Source organism: Pyxicephalus adspersus, chromosome 2 (genome assembly GCF_032062135.1).
Source record: "Pyxicephalus adspersus chromosome 2, UCB_Pads_2.0, whole genome shotgun sequence".
Lineage (NCBI taxonomy): Eukaryota > Metazoa > Chordata > Amphibia > Anura > Pyxicephalidae > Pyxicephalus > Pyxicephalus adspersus.
Genome location: NC_092859.1, coordinates 35,996,549 through 36,013,976, shown reverse-complemented (window position 1 = coordinate 36,013,976; position 17,428 = coordinate 35,996,549). Strand labels below are relative to the sequence as shown.

Below are 17,428 nucleotides of genomic sequence, written 5' to 3'. Positions count from 1 at the left end.
GGCCGACAGATTCAGGACGCGAGTGTACGCGCGCACTCGAGCCCCGGACCGCGGTAATCCGCGATCGCTGGTCGCGCGTATTATCGCGCTTCCCGCGATCGCGGATTTCAATGATGAATCAGGGCCAATATCTCAATATACATTTTAATTTACATTTGTTGGTAACCCATCATGAAAAATTAAAACCAAAAATTGCCTCTAAAATATTTGAAACTGAGAAAAGTTTTTGGCACCCATGATTATGGTGATTATTCAGTTTTTAACAAACATCAGACCTTTTTTTAAATTTTTGATGTAACAGAATATTTCAAATTACTACCACAAATCAAAATGGCATGGACAAAAATGATGGAACCTTTAACGTAATATTTTGTTGATCAATGTTTAGAAGCAAACACTGCAAATGAGCAATTCCTATAGTCTTCTTCAGTGAGACTTCTGTACCTGTACCTGGCATACTTGTAGCCAAATTTGTTGACGCATTTCGCCCAGTAAAGGCCTTCATAGGGGTTGCTGCCCGCTAGCAGTGTTAACATGTACTGAAAGCAGTATTTTCCCAGGAAAGACTACATGTACGTGAGTAGAGTAATCTCCCCCTATATATGTCCTATAGTGGAAAGGTAAAGTGTACCAAGGTGGTGGATGCCTGATGTAAGGGGAAGTTCAGCAACAAGCTAAAATAGTGGGTAGGACTCACTGCCTGCAGAGGGAGGACTGCAGCCGGAGCCCCCCTGTGAGTATATGACGGCCGTCGGGTAAGCGTATGCGATTCCCATTACTGCATTTGCGGGTAATAGTCCTAGCAATTGTCCCAGTCAATGGTTGCCCATTTTAGTGTTAGGCATGCTTTACTTGCTCATGGTGCAACCTTCTGCTGGACAACCTCTGACTGCCTATTTTCTAACCTGGTGATTGCTAGTTGCCTGGACAAATTTTTGCTTATGACCCCAAACTCTGCTCTGTCTTCACCCCTTGGATACATTGCTTGCTGATTGACTACCATGCATGACCATTGGCTCTGCTTCCTACACTTGATTGCTGTTGGACTTTCATGTACCTTGTTTTATCCATGGATCTCCTGGCAACTAGACAACCCTCCTGTGTCCCTGTCCCGTGGGCTAAAGGTCCTTCAATGCTTGTTTCCCAGATTTCATCCTTTGTACACAGATGGCCTGGGTGCAACCAAGTGATGGGATGGTGAGTGGAGTCCTTCAATAGGTGAAGAGTGGGGAGTTAGATTAGTGAATTACATCTGGTAAGGAACAACCCTGGGCCTAGGCCTAATGGTCAGTAAGGTAAGCATTTTAACTAATTTCAATATTTTTTTTGTTCCTCTTTCAACAATGGAGACCTCTTGAGTCGATGAGCTCACTATCACCTAAAAAGCAATGGGCAGCACTGTCAGGCATTGATAGACGTTGACCTTGGAGTTCAGTTTGTCTTTCTTTGAAATTTGTAATTTGCAGAATTTCAGTAAGCTATAAGTGTACTACCAAATTTGTCCATGGATGTATGTGTCCCAGATATGATAACATACTTTTACGTACAAAAGTATGAACCTAGTTGCTTTGGTATTGCAGTCACTCTCTTACTTTCTGTCATTGCACACTCACTACACAGAAATTCACAGTAAGGTAAACTCAGACCATACCACTGAATATGAGCCCAGAAACTTTTTAACCCTGAAAAAGTGGTAAAGTTTTCTGCAACAACAAATCAAAACTATGTTCATTTTATCTGAACAATACAGACTCCGGGCTGCCAAAAAATTGAAAAAAAAAACCTAAGAAAAAAAGCTTATACAAAGAAAATTTAAATAATGATAAAAAAAGCACTTAGCAGTGAACAAAGACAACAGCAGTTCTGAATGGAGCTGCATCCTAATGCACAAGGACTAATCAAGATCATTGTCAGAATTAATCTTTGAAAAGAAAAACAGAACCCTCCAGAGGTTTTTTTTATGGGATGAGATGTAGTCACCTGCAATACCTTCTGTTGGCTGACAGGGAATCTTGTTCCATTTCAATCTCTGCCTTTAATAAACTCAGCAGATTCTTTCCCTCAAAGGAGTGAAAAATGAAAGTTGAGTGTACAGTGGTATAATGAAAATCAATGCATTTATAGTCCTTTGAAAGAAGCAGGGGAGGAAAGGACCTGAGCTTCAACCCCGCTCGGGAATTGTCTTAAGGTTCATTGATTTTTCTCTTGATGCAGAGGATCATTGTCCCATTTCTCAAAGTCACCAGAATGGTGTGCATTACCTACATTTCAGTCCATATACAAAGTTGTCAAAAGCAAGTGCACGTCATAAGGAACTTATGGTCTGAATTTTAATTCTTGCCTTCCTATGCCCAACCATTTTGTTTGACCCCCATCTAAGCCTTTCCTCCAAAATGAGTAACCCCTGACAGTAGTATAAACTGCATTCACGCTTCCACTGGCCCTAACGCTGGAGAATTCATACCTGAACTGGTTCCATTGCTAGGGCGTTTCTTCTCCCACTGACAGCAATGTAAGGGACATTCTTACAGACCCTGATGACTAAAGTTAGGGTCACTCTGCATCTCACTGACCTGCAACGAATACAGTCATTCCTCCCACTGACCACTAATGTATAGGAATATACATTATATTGTCCTGACATTTGAACCTTGAACCCTCCTAACCTCTGCATCATAAACACTGTACATTACATGCTTCTGACCCTTACACCCTCTGTGATAAGTATGGGACACAACTGTATGTATTAACTGAAGGTGGGTAATTTATTTGAAAGTGCTGTGTTGTAAAGTTATGTAAGTCTTAGGAACAGAAATACAGGTACTCCCTTATGTGTTTAATTCATGGACTATATATAACTATGCACCAGGAGTTTACATTTAAAGTTAGAAACTGTTGTAACTTTAAGTCTGTGCAGCAAAAAATGTCAGCACTATATGAGGGGTTGCTGAGAAGTTCCTGGCTTTGCCCTCTTCCAGATAAAACAGAAAAAATGAGTGTGGGGGCACAGCCTAATATCTTAGTATGTAATGAATAAAATAAATGTGACTAGCACCATAAGTATTTGTAATTGCTTGCAAACAATGGCCCATTGGTACAGTTCGATGATTGCCATGTCTCATAGAACAAATGTTTTGTATTGTGGCTGAACTAAAGTTTTGATTTTCATATGTATCCACATTATTTGGTCCACTAGTTCTCAGCTTTTGAAAAATGACTTATTTGATTTTGTCAGGGGGTCTGCCATCAGAAATGTCAGTACAGATATTTTCCACATAAATAACTTAAATATCCTGCTTGAATTATGGACTCTAAAAGAACTAATGCACTGCAATAAAAGAAGTGACAGTTATCTAACCCTTAGGTCAATGTCACAATTGCAATTTAAAAGCTGTGGTGTAAAGCAGCTATACAACTTTCTTTAGCAGTTTTGTTGCTGGAAAAATATGAACTGCATTCAATGAAAGGTCTTTGTGTTAAAATTATAAGTGATTTGTAGCCTTATACCTAAGTGATTGACTTTTGCAGCACATAGATCCGGCAAAAGCTTTAAATAGGAAGGACATGAACACAATTTATTCAATGGAATCCTAAAGAGTTAATACAAGAGATACAATTCTGACAGCTACCCATAATGCCTTGGTGATCTAACACCCAACATGTGCTGTGCTTAGTTGGCAGTTTATCTAAAGCTGCCATAAAAAAATAAAATAAAAAAAAATAGAACAAGAAAAGTAGGGATGTAATCGCTGCCGTAATCCTTCCTGGTTCTTCATTAATTATGTATTCTGTTTAGGAAATAATTTATGTCCCTCAGAACTTTGCTGTGTTGGTGCTTTTCAAGAGCAAGATTGAAGTTGCAAATTAATACAGCAATGGGAGTATATGGTGTTATGTCTAAAAGATGCAGGGAGTGGATATGGAATCATGACTGGACCATAAAGTGAATGTTAAAGCCCCTCTCCAGGCTTTCAGCATCACCTCCCCCTAAATAATCAAAGTTTGAAAAAAAATCTAAAAGCCTAAAATACTTTCTCCACCAGGATGAGAGAGTATATTTTTTTAGGATGTACATGGGGAACCATAGTTGTTCATTATATAAACAGATTCTGCTTCCTGCTTCATTGTTCTCTCTCACAATGCAAATCCATAGGTTTGCTGATTTTTTTTTTATAACAATGCACTCCCTGTGTGATTGATATCTTACCTAAACAGCTGTGAAGTGCAAAACAAACTAATTGCAATGAGCTAATGAGAGTTTCCTCTCGTGGTTTGTCTCTATATTTAATACAATAATGAAACACATAAAACGCAAGCTTGTGAAAACGTCAAAGTGATGTAAATATTACTTTAGGCTACGTTCAGACTGGCGGCGGAAACAGACGTCCCCGAGTGGCTCCTGTCACCTTGCCAGCCAGCACCGCTGAGCTGGTTCAGCATTTGAACATATCACATTGTGTGGTTTTATAATTCATTCTCTGTCCATTCATTCTCTATTAGCGGACGTGGGTGGAAGGAGTGATTGAGGGGTTTGACGAAGTAGGAACCATACTACAACCTTGCCACTAGTCTGCACATAGCCTTAAAGTAGAAAGACAGACGTCTATAGCGTCTATTCAGTGAGTTACACATTTAAAAGAGCTATAAAGATATTTAAACACAAGCCTTTCATAACTTCAGCATCTTCAAACAAGCACTATGGTGTAACTGGTCCTCATAGTTCTAAGAAAAATTACTTTCATTATTGTATCTTTAAAATAGCAGTAGCAGAACTTTTACATTATGCCTTTTGTGTAAGGCATAACCTTAAAGTCCTTTAAGGTTTAAGGTTCATTTTTAAACTAAAATATATACGTTGAAAATGGATGAAACACAAAAAACAGAAATAAGAAGGAGCATGAAGCAGCAGACCAGGAGGCAAAAGTCTTCCAAAAGTCAGGTTGTTTTGTAAATGTTCTACTGGTGAGATAATAACACGTTGTAAATTTCTGCCACATGTCAACTTCCTTCCTGCTAATAATAAAATGACAGCATCCAATGCAGCATTTCTTTTGCAGTCTTATTCATTTATCAAAGCTCACCCTCATTTTCGAACAGGCATCTTGTGTTGACTCCGTCCCCCTCAATTCCTTTATCAGCATCGATCCTAAATACTAAAATAAAAATGCATTCAGATTTGTGGTGGAAACACACACAGCACACACAATGGGACAAAAATGTCACCACAATTACATTTCTTTCTATATGTGTTGTATGATGTCAAAAAATAATGACAACCAAAGAACGTAACTAAAGAAAATTCACTATTTGACAACAATAACACTATATATAACATTAGGCAACAACAATATATCACAGCATAGTGGCTTTAAAAAATGTTAATAGACCCTGCCATAAAGCAAGTCAACTACAGTTCATTTCAAGCTAATGAGAGTTTTCTTGCTCCATGAAAAATGTTATGCAGGGAAACAATTTTTAGAACAGTTTACTGTGCGGTTGAATTAGTTAAAAGGACCAGTTAATAAACTTATGTATCAATTGACAATAGTTATAGTGGCAAAGAAAGCCAAATACGTCAGATACAAATCCATACACTAAAAACAGTTCTTGCGAATTGCCACAATCATCATGTGTTTACCCCATTTGTGTAACATATAAAAGTAAACTACAGCTTTGGGATCTTCTATCTCACCATCCAATATTCAAAATACATATAAATGTTACTTTTGTTTACTAGCTACTCTTAACTGTCCTGAAAAAAATATGTTTTAATTTAACTATTGCTGTCATATTTGTAATAAAGATATATTTTAGAATTTACATATTTTAAAACAAAAACATCAAACTACCTAAAACCGGACACCAAATATCCATCCTACACTAATGGATCCAGGATAAAAGATCTCAAACTTGTAGTTTCAAAGTTATGAAAATTTAGTTTATATGGTACAGTAATGGGGACCGACATTTTTCCACTTTCATGTTTAGCCATTCTGAAAGTTAACAGGAAAAGGATATTTTTTAGATGATTTGTAACCAAACCTGGGCATATATTACAATATTTAATAACGATATATAACAATGTCCATTGTTTATGAAATGGGCATTGTACTGATGGTCAAATCCAAAAAAAAAGGAAAGGAAAAAAAAAAGGAAAGACATCTCCTTATTTGTGTTGTTTTCCCTAACACGCAACAAAGTGAAGTAAATATAAGTGCACTGTATACCTTTATCATCTCAGACCAGGAACACTGGGGGTGAGGTACGGGTTTTAAAATGGGTCCATATTTTCCCCCAAATGGCATGCTCTAAACAAAGAAAAACATACTAGACATTTTCTGAAACTAAACACACAAAGGAATCCTTTTTTGATGGATCAAGCAAAATTTGTGTAGAAAATAACAATCACCCTAGAGGATTAAAAAAGCCTTAAAGCACCATGCCCCTTTCAATAGTCAACATGCATTGCTAATGGGATGCAATCTTAGCTTCATGCTATGTCACATGACCATTCTGTTAGGTGGCAAGTATCACATGGCCATAGTTGCTTTGATATGTTTCCATTTAGGTTGAATATAAATAATGAAATGATCAGTGAATGAATGTTGCTTAGCAAGTCTTAGCTTAGTTGATGGCCGCAGTTTTATATGGTCATTAAATTTTTCACTGTTAGCAGGAAGTGAAATGTTTATTATAATGAATGAATGTCCATTAGCAGATTAAGGATAGATGCAGTTCTTGACTGACTCTTGTTTTTGGAATTTTGATATGCATACAAGTGATTGTTGTCTTATTGGGAAAGTCAAGGGGGTGGTGCTTTAAAGAACACCATTTCAATTCAAGAGCAAAACAATGACAAAGGAAAGTACTTATTTCTCTGGATTCTTAGAAAATGTATTTAACACAACCAGCAATCATTAATTTTTAAAGGGATTTAGGCTCAATTATAAATATTCCAGAGAAATAACATCAAGATCAGTTTTTCTTTCACTGCTTAGAGACCCAGCAATGAAAGGTTGAGATAGCAAGAACTTCACCCTGTGTTTGTCTTACTCAAAAACTTTTTCTTCTATTCCCAAATGGGACTTGAATGTTAAAGTGAAAATGGTGATTTTTTTTTTTGGTTCATAAAACGTTAGGTGAGAATTAGATGGGTATAAAAATTGATGTCACATCACATTTTCTCATATTTGGTCAAAATAAACTCATGAAAAATATAAAAAAGGTCCACAGTGATTTATAACTCTCAAAGGAAAGCTTAAATTTACTTTAGACATAAGGGGAAATAAACATAATATTTTATTTTTTAGTTTAAAAGGTATTCTGTGTTGATTCCACATTTTTACATTAAAATTTAAACTGGCAATCCTTGCATATTTGATACTTTGGTTTTACCTATATGTGATATGAACTTTGTCCATAATATGTTGACCATATAAATAAATTTTAATAATAATAAAATCAAATGCCTTGATCTATCATTTAAGGGCTCATATCTCTTTCCAGGATCTGTACGACATAGTACTAGATCTCCCAATAAGCCACATGCATTAAAAGGGGAGACTAAACAGCTTGGACTCCTCCTTTAGCGTCAGGAGGTAGTACATTCACCATAGACATTGTAGGTTTGCCTGATGTGTAGGCACTCTTGGACCACCTAACATTTTTTTTATGTTTTCCTAAACATGAAGGGTTGTATTCTGTGAACATTCATCATTTGGTCATTGAAAGGTAAGTGGCGAGGCACTGCAATACCATTGGTGTTGCCTTACAAAAAGAAATGAATGATTGGACAAGATTACCCAAACTGCATCTACTACCATTGACATTCCTTTGGCCACAACCATTAGCTCAAAGGTCATCTAATGTCTATAAGTACCTGTAGATTGCACTGTGGGAGTAGTGTGAGGTCTCTGAGATGTACATGATGATAATGAAACGTTCACCCGTTACTGAAGTATCGTTGCTAGGTGGATTAGCCATTAAGTGATGTGATCATCAATTTTTATGATTTGGAATACTATGGAAAATTTGAAAACTGGTTCACTAGAAAAAAAAAACAGTTCCTACAATCCAAAGAATATCCTGTTGCTTTGGATTTGGAAATGAAATACAATTTATGAGTTATTTTCTCTTGATAATATCTGCATTTTCTGTGAGCCAGTTCCTCAAAATGACCGAAAGTGCTCATGTTTACCCAGGAGCCTGTAAATCATTCCAGCTGTGTAAGTAATATACAAGAATCTCAGTTCAGGCAGGAATGTACTGGTGCCACAAACACCAGAATGAACGCAATGAGTATGACCTCTACGAGTGAAGATCAGAAGGAGCTAATACGGCATAACAAGGGAAAGGAGCAACAATTCTTCAAGGAGAGGGAACTCAAAGGGTACAATAGGAGAAGGGTATGGGAGGGGTAGAGTGCATTCCAGAGTCCTGGATAGGAGAAGACTAAAGATAGAGTGCCAATGTCATAAATAATATAAGACATACTCATGGGGTTTGCACCCCTGTGCCAGTGTTGTGGATCCACAAGTCCCAGGTCATGAGGAGAGTTGCAGTTCCACAGTATCTGGATGACTGTTCTATAAGCCTGGTACAGGAGATTAAATAACCTGTTTGGACAATTCATTAAATGGATTCAGCTCTTACAAAAGTTTACATTACAAGTTTATGTATGTTTGTCATTGGACACCTCTGTACTGTAAAAATAGCAGTCCATTTATCTGACAGTACGTTTGCATACTATTGCAGGACCCTTCTTATGGTGTTTTTTTTCAACCATTTTCTATTGAAACTTATGAGTGATTATTTGGTCATACTTATGCACAGTTGCAAGTAAAAAGTGCAAGTCAAATCATGCCTGCTTACCATTAAATACAATGATTCTCACTGAAAACTACTGCATGGTGTGGGTCTTGCAATGTTAGTTGTTTTTACCAACAGGTGGTGCTACAGGTGAAATAGTTATTGTGGCTCCCAAATTGAGGGAGGGGAAAAAAGTTTTATTTCTATAGGAATTTCTCCTTAGAGGGTCGGTCCAAAAACAAATATTTATTTATTTAATTCTGAGTGGAGTGGTGAAAACAACTTTCAAGTTTTGAATGCTGTGTGTTTCCCAGATAGGGAGATTCATAGCAGTATCAGATGATTCTGGTATAAAGAATACATTACTGGACAAAATAGAGAATAAATCAAAAAAGCTTTTAATAAAGTGGGGAAGGGTTAGGATACATGTCAGGTGTTCCCTGAAATTCAGGACCCCATTAGGTAAATTCCTTGTCACAGTCATGCTAACAATGTTTTACCAGACCAGAATATAAATGCATTTCTATTCATAGAAGATGGGAAGGCTAAAACTACTGTCAGAGTTGTACTTCTATTGGTATACCTGATGTAGATTTTACATCAATTTTATCTAATGAAAATGTTATCAGCATACCAGGAATTCAGTGTAAATCTCATATAGGCTTCGGATAGCAATAAACCTAACAGGAGGTATACTTCTTCCCTACGTATTGTGTTATCTGTTCTAAAGTCATGAAATATGAAATCTGATTGGCTGTGGGCAACATCACCTCAAATTTAACTGGAAGAATCGCTCTCACTACTTAGCAGGTGGAATTGTTATGACTTACCTACAATGCTGTCCTATCCTCCATTTCATCACCAAGGTCTATGGACTGGTCACTTTACTCCAAGTTATGTATAGTAAGAGAGACCTGAAAAGGTGTGCATGTACCCTATACCATGAATTATGGGGGCTCCAATGCAGGTTTAGGTGGTAAACAGGTATGGTTTATCCCAGAAGGGAATATACACATTTTCAGTCTATCTTGGTGACCACTGTCAGAAAAAAACTGATTTACATTTGTCCCTAGAACAGACAAAACTTTGGAGATATTTCCCTTCACTTTCTGGGGAATCATCAAGACAGGAAGTAAAAGAAAAGTTTGATAATAGTGATTTTAAAATACATTGACTAGTGTTCCAATCCTTTGCTAATCTATATAACCTAAATAGAAAAATAGCCGATATACACTTTATTTTTATTTATCGGCTCAACTGCCACTAAGCATTCTATAATAAATCAAGTGTGTATAAAACACTTAATCCAAAATGCCTTGGTGTAGATGTGTATATCTGAAGAATAGGATTGCACTACACAAGTTGATAAAAATGATATGCCATACAGAGTACTTGCTGTTTGGTTGGGTAACCTAATACAGTTCATATATACATTATATATACTCGGAGATTGTGTGTTTTTTTGTGAGCTGCAGAAGTAGATTTGCTTGGGGTTATAAATTATTTATCAGCTGGCATGCTAGTTTCCTATGTGCACCTATGTTGGATCAAGCTGAATTATGTGACTATGTTCAATATATATAGAATCAACAGATGTTTAGGTGTATGTAAACTTTTTTTTGCAGTAAATTTGTCTATGTGTCTTACTGTTTTCTCATGCATATCATGTTTGTAAATATAAATATTTTTTTTTAAATAAGTTTTTTAGTTAATAATCCTAGCAGTAACAGCATTTCCTGTGCAAATCCAACACTGATAAGCTGCTGCCCCTGCAGCATTGTCAGTCTGTGGTGTGTCCATGGCCATTGGATTGCTTATTGGGTCTATCAGGCAAGGGACCCATTGGTCAACTGAATGACTTCAAACTTCCAGCTGATAACCCTGCTGCAAATTAAAGGGTTTTGGAATAGAAGATTGAAAAAAAAAAGAAAAAACAGGAGACAGAGAGTAATGAAATGGTTATTATACTTCTTACTATTATTGTAACAATTTAAAATTTGGAAAATGCTCAGAATGGTCAAAGCTGAACTCCATTCAAACAGCTAAGCATATGTAAAAAGAAATCTGCAATAAGATGTGTAATTCTGTCTATGCACTTTTGTGATCTATATACTTCTGCCAGACAAAACAGACATAGTGAAACCACAATTTTCTGTTTGGACAGTGAGAGAGCAGCAGCCCACTGATTAGTGATCCTTTTTCTCATTCTACTCTCGCCTCCTCTTAATATGTTTTCTGTCAGCACACTTACGTTAGGCAAAGTCTACTTGTCTATGTGTGAGATCCAAAAGTAAGTGCTATTCTCCAGGGGACACAGGATTCACCTCACTCCCAAGCCTTAGTGCACAAACACACACCGCATCTCCACTAAGTTTTTTTTTTTTTAGTAGTCCAAAAGATAGGCAAAGCTCCTCAGGGGCGGAGCTACGTGTCAAGAAGACATCATTTATTTGACTTCTGAAAAACACTAATGCCCAAAGAATGCATAATGATCAAAAGAATAAAGCAGAGGCTTGTGTTTGTGTCTACCATGTATGATGGTGTTCCGACACGTTCAGGTACTTATTCTAGTTGTATGTGAAAGAGTATGCACTTCTTTTAAAAGCATAAAAAATTACATCAAATAGCAATTTTTTTCTGCCTGGCTTTTGGCTTTAAAGGTAATCAAAGCCAATGAAATCTTATAGGGTGGCAAGTCTCCAAACAGCCATAGCTCACTGTAATTAGAATTAATTCAAAAACGGAAACGGAGATGAAAGAAAGAGACAAACTCACAGTTTGTAAGGTCATCTCCTCCACTGACAAACGGACATTCACATCCACTTGTCTCAGCACAGCACATTATTTACATTGGAGAATGCCTGCCATTCATTGGATATGAAAGCCTATTTATGTCTGAGACTAACATCTGCAGCTGTAAATAGAACAGGCTTTGAGTAAATAGGTCATAACATTATTTCACGTGAGCTCTATGCTGAGTTCATGGGAATCTAACGTCCACTGACAATTCTATGGAAAAGTAGAAAGCAGAAAGTAATTAATTCCCAGAAAACTGCAAATGCTTCTATAGGAGTTAACCATGTAGGTTCTTTGCTGGTTTCTAAGCCATGTTGGTTTGATAAAAGGCTTCTCTGTTGATGGGAGACTCTATCATGGAAAAAAAATGATTTGCCTGCAACAGTAAATCTTTACTTCCCCTGCTGCCCTTGACAGTGCCCTGACTAGTTTCTAGTTCTGACCTCCAAAGGACACTGTGGTCGTCAGTGGGAGGAACCACAGAATGTTAAGAGAGCAATGATTTCAGAAGCATAACTTTACCAGTAGATTTTGGACAAAACATCCCCATTAACAGAGAAGTGGTCAACTGCAAACGCAGCAGGAGAGTAGGAAGTGAACACACTACTGGAACAGAGACAGATACACAGCTTAGGCGAGCTGAGCTGGTGGTGCAGTGTAGAAGGGGGGAAGGATCAATTTAGTTGAAAAAAAGATAATAATATAGAATATCCCCTGCTTGTGATTAACATTGAAGCTTGAATTTGTAAACCCTGCTGGTCCCTTCCATTTGCCTGAATTGCTGCACCCAGTGATAGTGACCTGGACCTATAAAAAAGGTATGTAATAAATAATAAGTAATAATAATTAAATAATATACTTATAATTATATAATAATAATTATATAATAATAATTTTATTACAATGTCAATGGTGCCAGGGAAGGCAAACAATATAAGCCAGTTATTAAACTTTAGCATTAAGGATACATCTAATTCCTCTAAAGCTGATCATACGAGTTACACTCCATATGACTAAATGAATTACTGTAATGTTCATAACAATCATGCACACTTAGTTTATAAAATATAGGTCCTGTATGTGGTCTGTATGTGATACAGTGGGTCTGATTTATTAAAGCTTTGCTATGCTGGAGAGGATACACTTTCATCAGTGAAGCTGGGTGATCCAGCAAACCTGAAACGAATCTGGATCAGGATTGAGAACATTTACTAACAAATAGCAAATGACTTTTAGGAAATCCATTTCAGGTTTGCTAGATCACCCAGCTTCACTGAAAAAAGTGTATCTTCTCCAGCCTTGGAGAGCTTTAATAAATCAGGCTCAGTGTAAGAGGTGGATACAGTCACAAAAACTTTCTATAGTGTCAAGTTCTGGACTGCAATTCGTCAGCTATTTTATAGTCAAGGTAGAAATAGTATTTGGTCACATTTTACCAGAAGCCTATTTTAAAACAATATCCTGCTATCCAAATAGACCATTTTTTAATGGCCTTCTCTTAGCGCGCATTATACATTCTTTTTTACATATGAATAAGATTTTGGCTTCCTGCCATGAAATATAAATTGGATCCCTGCTTAATATTTTTTTTAAAAAAGCCATGCAGGTATTAAAATAAATAAAATTAAACATGTATAAACAATTCAAAAATGATTCATCATCTTTATGTTAATCTCAGAGCTGGATAGTCAGTTAGAGCTAGATTAGTCAGTTTGGGAGAACAGCTAAAGAATAATTGCTAGCTGTCCTATAGAAAGTGGTGGCCGAGAGTGATTTCAGATATTCATTGTGACAGGCGGACGATAAGTAGATGCTGGTTTAGCGCTGAATGATAATGACATGCTACAGGCCTCGATGTTTATTTAAATGGTTTTTCCTATTTTTTACTTTCTCTGCTGAACAGAAAGAAAGAAAGGCTTTAGGAATCACACTGTACGGTAAGATAAAATATGCTGCATTATATTTTCAAAATTAAACTGAGCTATGTGTGTATCTTAAAAGAGAACATTAAAAACCTATTAAAACTTTGGAAAACTCCATAAAAAAAAACATTTTGGGTGCATTTTTGTCACTAACCAGATATATACGCAGAAAATTGAGTTTTAGAATCCTAGAAAAAAATACCCACAATGCAAACAGATATTGCAAGCTCTACTCCTGTAAATGAAACAGAAGTGCAGAGGGTATAAGTACCTACTAACTAGTTTGGGAGGATGTCACAGGTACTGCTCATCCCTCATGTACTGTGATCCCAACCTGCATAAAGAGGCATCTCCGGAAGGGTAAATGGCTGAATATAACTTTTTGGATTTGGTTAGAAAAGGGACAGCACTAAAGCTTTGAGAATGTAACAGTCTGTGAAAGTTTGAATTAGGGATAACCTAAGATGTAAAAATAAAAAATATTTAGAGTTCTACTGCAAAAAGTGAATTTTTGAAGTCTCTGTTCCCATTGGAGATATTTTCCATCACCTTCTGTTACTCTGATCCCTCTGAACAAGGAAGGAAAATCTACCCTAATCTTATCTAATGGCATAGCTAATAAATCTAACTTCTTTACAACTGTTCAAAACAAAGACAAAAGATTGTAGATGGATTACCTAAAACTTATATAAAATATAAAGTCTATGCAGGAAACAATAATAATGATAAAATTAAAATGGTAATAAACTTGGTACTTATAATACCTAATTAACCAGGCGTGTTCCCACTTTCTAACCAGCAATGGGGGCTTATCATGTTTAATAAACAGGATTTATATAGCGCTAACATATTAGGCAGTGCTGTACATTAAATAGGGCCTAATTAGTCTCTGCAAAAAAAACATTGTATACTTTCTTTGATGCTTGCGGAAGAGTTGGATGACTATGGTCCCCAACATACATCGGTTCCTTTCCCTAACCCCTATGTCATTGCCGTTGTCCTTTAGTGACACAGAAGTGGAGTAGGTTATTGCTGTTTTGGAAGTTGTTGATATACAGCTAGCCTAACCCTCAAAGAACCACAACATACACACACAAAAAAAAAACATGTACTGTATTGTGTTGGGTTAGAAATAAAAGGATCAGGAGCATTTAGTGGTACAGGGACTGATCCACTGGAAATGAATATAACACAGAAGCCACAATGCACTTAGCAACATGTCTAACAACATCTAACGTATAGGTGTGAATTAGCCCTTAAACTCAAGAACATATTTAATTGAACACAGGATGTTAACACTAACGTCAGAAATGTAACCAGCCGGCATACAATGACTACCACACAGAAATGTAAAGGAGAAATAAAAAACAATCTCAATCCAGAAAAGAAGTCACCACAGGAAACGTAAAAGCTTTTGTATGATGATTCTGTCATATGGAGCTCAACGTCTTTGGAATTCCGCTTCTCTGCAAAAAATATTTTTCCACAGAATTTAAAGGAACAGATGCCCACTTTTAGTTAATCAACAATGGAAACAGAAGATATATGGAGTTTCTTCCTGCAGCTCATGTGTATTGTAATCCAGACTATAAAACGACTTATAAAAACTGGGGCAAAATTTATCCTGTTACCCACAGAGATCAATCAGGTTTCAGCTTTCATAACTTAGGAAAATAATGTAAGAATATAATTAGTAAGGACCAGCCCCACTTTTGTGTCAGCTGTTATGGATTTTCCAATGCGCTTATTAGCCTTAGCTGATTAGGTTATACTCAGAATCATAATTCTAAATAAACCTTTTTGACAAATCTTATCCATAGAGTTCTACTATGAGAAAAAGAAAAAAGTTAAGCAGATGTGAGGAAAGTTTTATGCTAACCTGGCCAATGATGTCGTATCTATGGGTATAGACTCCAATCCAACACTCCCTGGGGTATATTTGGCAGCAGACGTCTGCCTGCTCCCTCTTCCAAGTAACTGCATCAACAAGCACAAACAGGCTTGTCTTAAGCTATGTATAGATATGCAATAATTGTTGCTGGAAACCGTTGTTGGTGATCTTTTTCAGCAACAGCAGAAGGAACAGTACATCTCTATTTTTTGTAGATTTGAGGTTGAGCAGAATCACACCCCCCCTTCCTATTAATAAGCATAAGGTTGTTTCTGTGGGCTAATGTTCCAGCCAGATAAATCACTAACAACAATGGGGGATGACTGTACAAACCCTAGAGGACACTTACAACATGGATAATACCAGATTCAAGCACTATCACAGGGAGTGAGTTAGTACTGTGTAACTTCAAACAGGCTGACCTGGCGTAGTAATTTGTATTTGTTACATATGCATGCCGTGCTTCCAGATTAACAGTACGGCACAGCGATTATGTTTTATTACTCCTCCTATTCTAATGCTTGTCTATGGATCAGTTTAGACTTACAATGGATCACAAAACACAATACAATATCCATTCTTATACTGGTAGTTATTCTCTCTAGCTGTTCTGCAATGGCCCTGTCTGTACTGTTTGACAGATTCTAGGGAGCACCTACAAACCTCTATGAACAATCCCATTATGACTGTATGACATAGGATGAGAGTTACAATGTATAGGTTGCATCAAAATTACTTTCAGGCAATTTTACAATATTAACAAATGTATTACTTTGTAAAACATTTAATAGTTGTAGAAAACTTACCAGGTAGGCTGAGGGGTTCAAAGAAAATTTGAGTTGAGAAAAATGAAGGTGCTTGCTTATCCTTATTTGAAAATACTAGCTTTCTGGCTGCTACAAGCCATCACATAGACCTGTTATAAGTATGGAATCAGTGGAGTGGAATCTTCTGATCTGCATACTTGCCTCCAGAGTACAGAAGTCACTGGATGAGCATGGCAGTCATGTAATATTTTCATATCAGGAAAAGTTAAAGAAGAAGTTCCTTATTTGTATCAATACATGTTTCTTTTAATTATCAGCACAACAAACCAAGGGATACATTTGGTGAATAAACCTCTACAATTCATGTCAATGAAAGAAGCCAAAATAGTCAATCAAAATAAAGAAAGACACTGCTGTGATACTTACATATGCTTTGTAATCACATGCTTGGAAGATGAGTTTTTCAGGGTGATGCTGCCAGTACTGGAAGGGTATAGAGCCTGTGGTTTCATTTGGGGCTCGCAGGCTGATGGAAGGTTCTCCCCAATCTCCTGTCTGAAAATCATATTTACTCTAAAAGTAACAAGTGTCAGTTTAGTAGATTGTACATAGGATACTAAGTGCACACGGAACACCATGGACGCTACTGTACAAACTCCGAAAAGGAACAGAGACAACCGTCAAACGACACCAAGACATGTATCAAAGGAAAGAAAGGTGTTAAGTTATTCATATTTTAGAAATACAAACCATTCGGGTGATGTTTTTTCCCCCGATTAAGTACAATTTACAGACTCAAGACTGTATATTTAGGTTTGTCAGTGTTATAGTTCAATAATAATTTTGCAAGAAGGAGAAGGAAGAGATGTCAAGGCCTTATGAGAATCTGTTACTAGTTCAGACTGGCCCTACGGGAGAACCATGATTTGATGTCACCCTACCTCATGTGATAGCATCTAGAATGGGTGATTGGCCATTCAGTTACATGCCCCTCATTCCTGGAAGTACTAGGTATTTCCCAGCAGCTCCAAAAGACCCACAGTGAAGTGTAACAAAGATAACCATATATGACTTCATAGATAAACTTTAAGAAACAATGCCCCTGATTCATCAAGCAAAATCGGATTATCGGTCGCGCATTCGTATTAGCGATCCGGAATCGTGCGCGATCGCGCTATTCAACAACTGAAAAAGCTCGCGCACGGAGCCGCGCTTATCCGACAGCTTTTTACTGGCGATCATGC

At 37.0% G+C, this 17,428-nt stretch overlaps 1 protein-coding gene across 5 annotated transcripts in view; it reads right to left on the bottom strand.

Annotated features, from left to right (window-relative positions):
• The window catches only part of ANKS1B (ankyrin repeat and sterile alpha motif domain containing 1B), an 84,927-nt gene that overhangs the window by 18,067 nt on the left and 49,432 nt on the right, over positions 1-17,428 (bottom strand). For 2 of the 5 annotated variants that reach the window (XM_072400416.1, XM_072400417.1), the window contains 3 exons: positions 16,611-16,757; positions 6,228-6,308; positions 5,082-5,153 (listed from right to left, as the gene is read on the bottom strand). In XM_072400416.1, coding sequence (XP_072256517.1) covers positions 5,082-5,153; positions 6,228-6,308; positions 16,611-16,757 — 300 coding nt within the window. The remainder of the gene's footprint in view (positions 1-5,081; positions 5,154-6,227; positions 6,309-16,610; positions 16,758-17,428) is intronic. The other 3 variants (XM_072400418.1, XM_072400420.1, XM_072400419.1) reach the window with 3 other exon arrangements.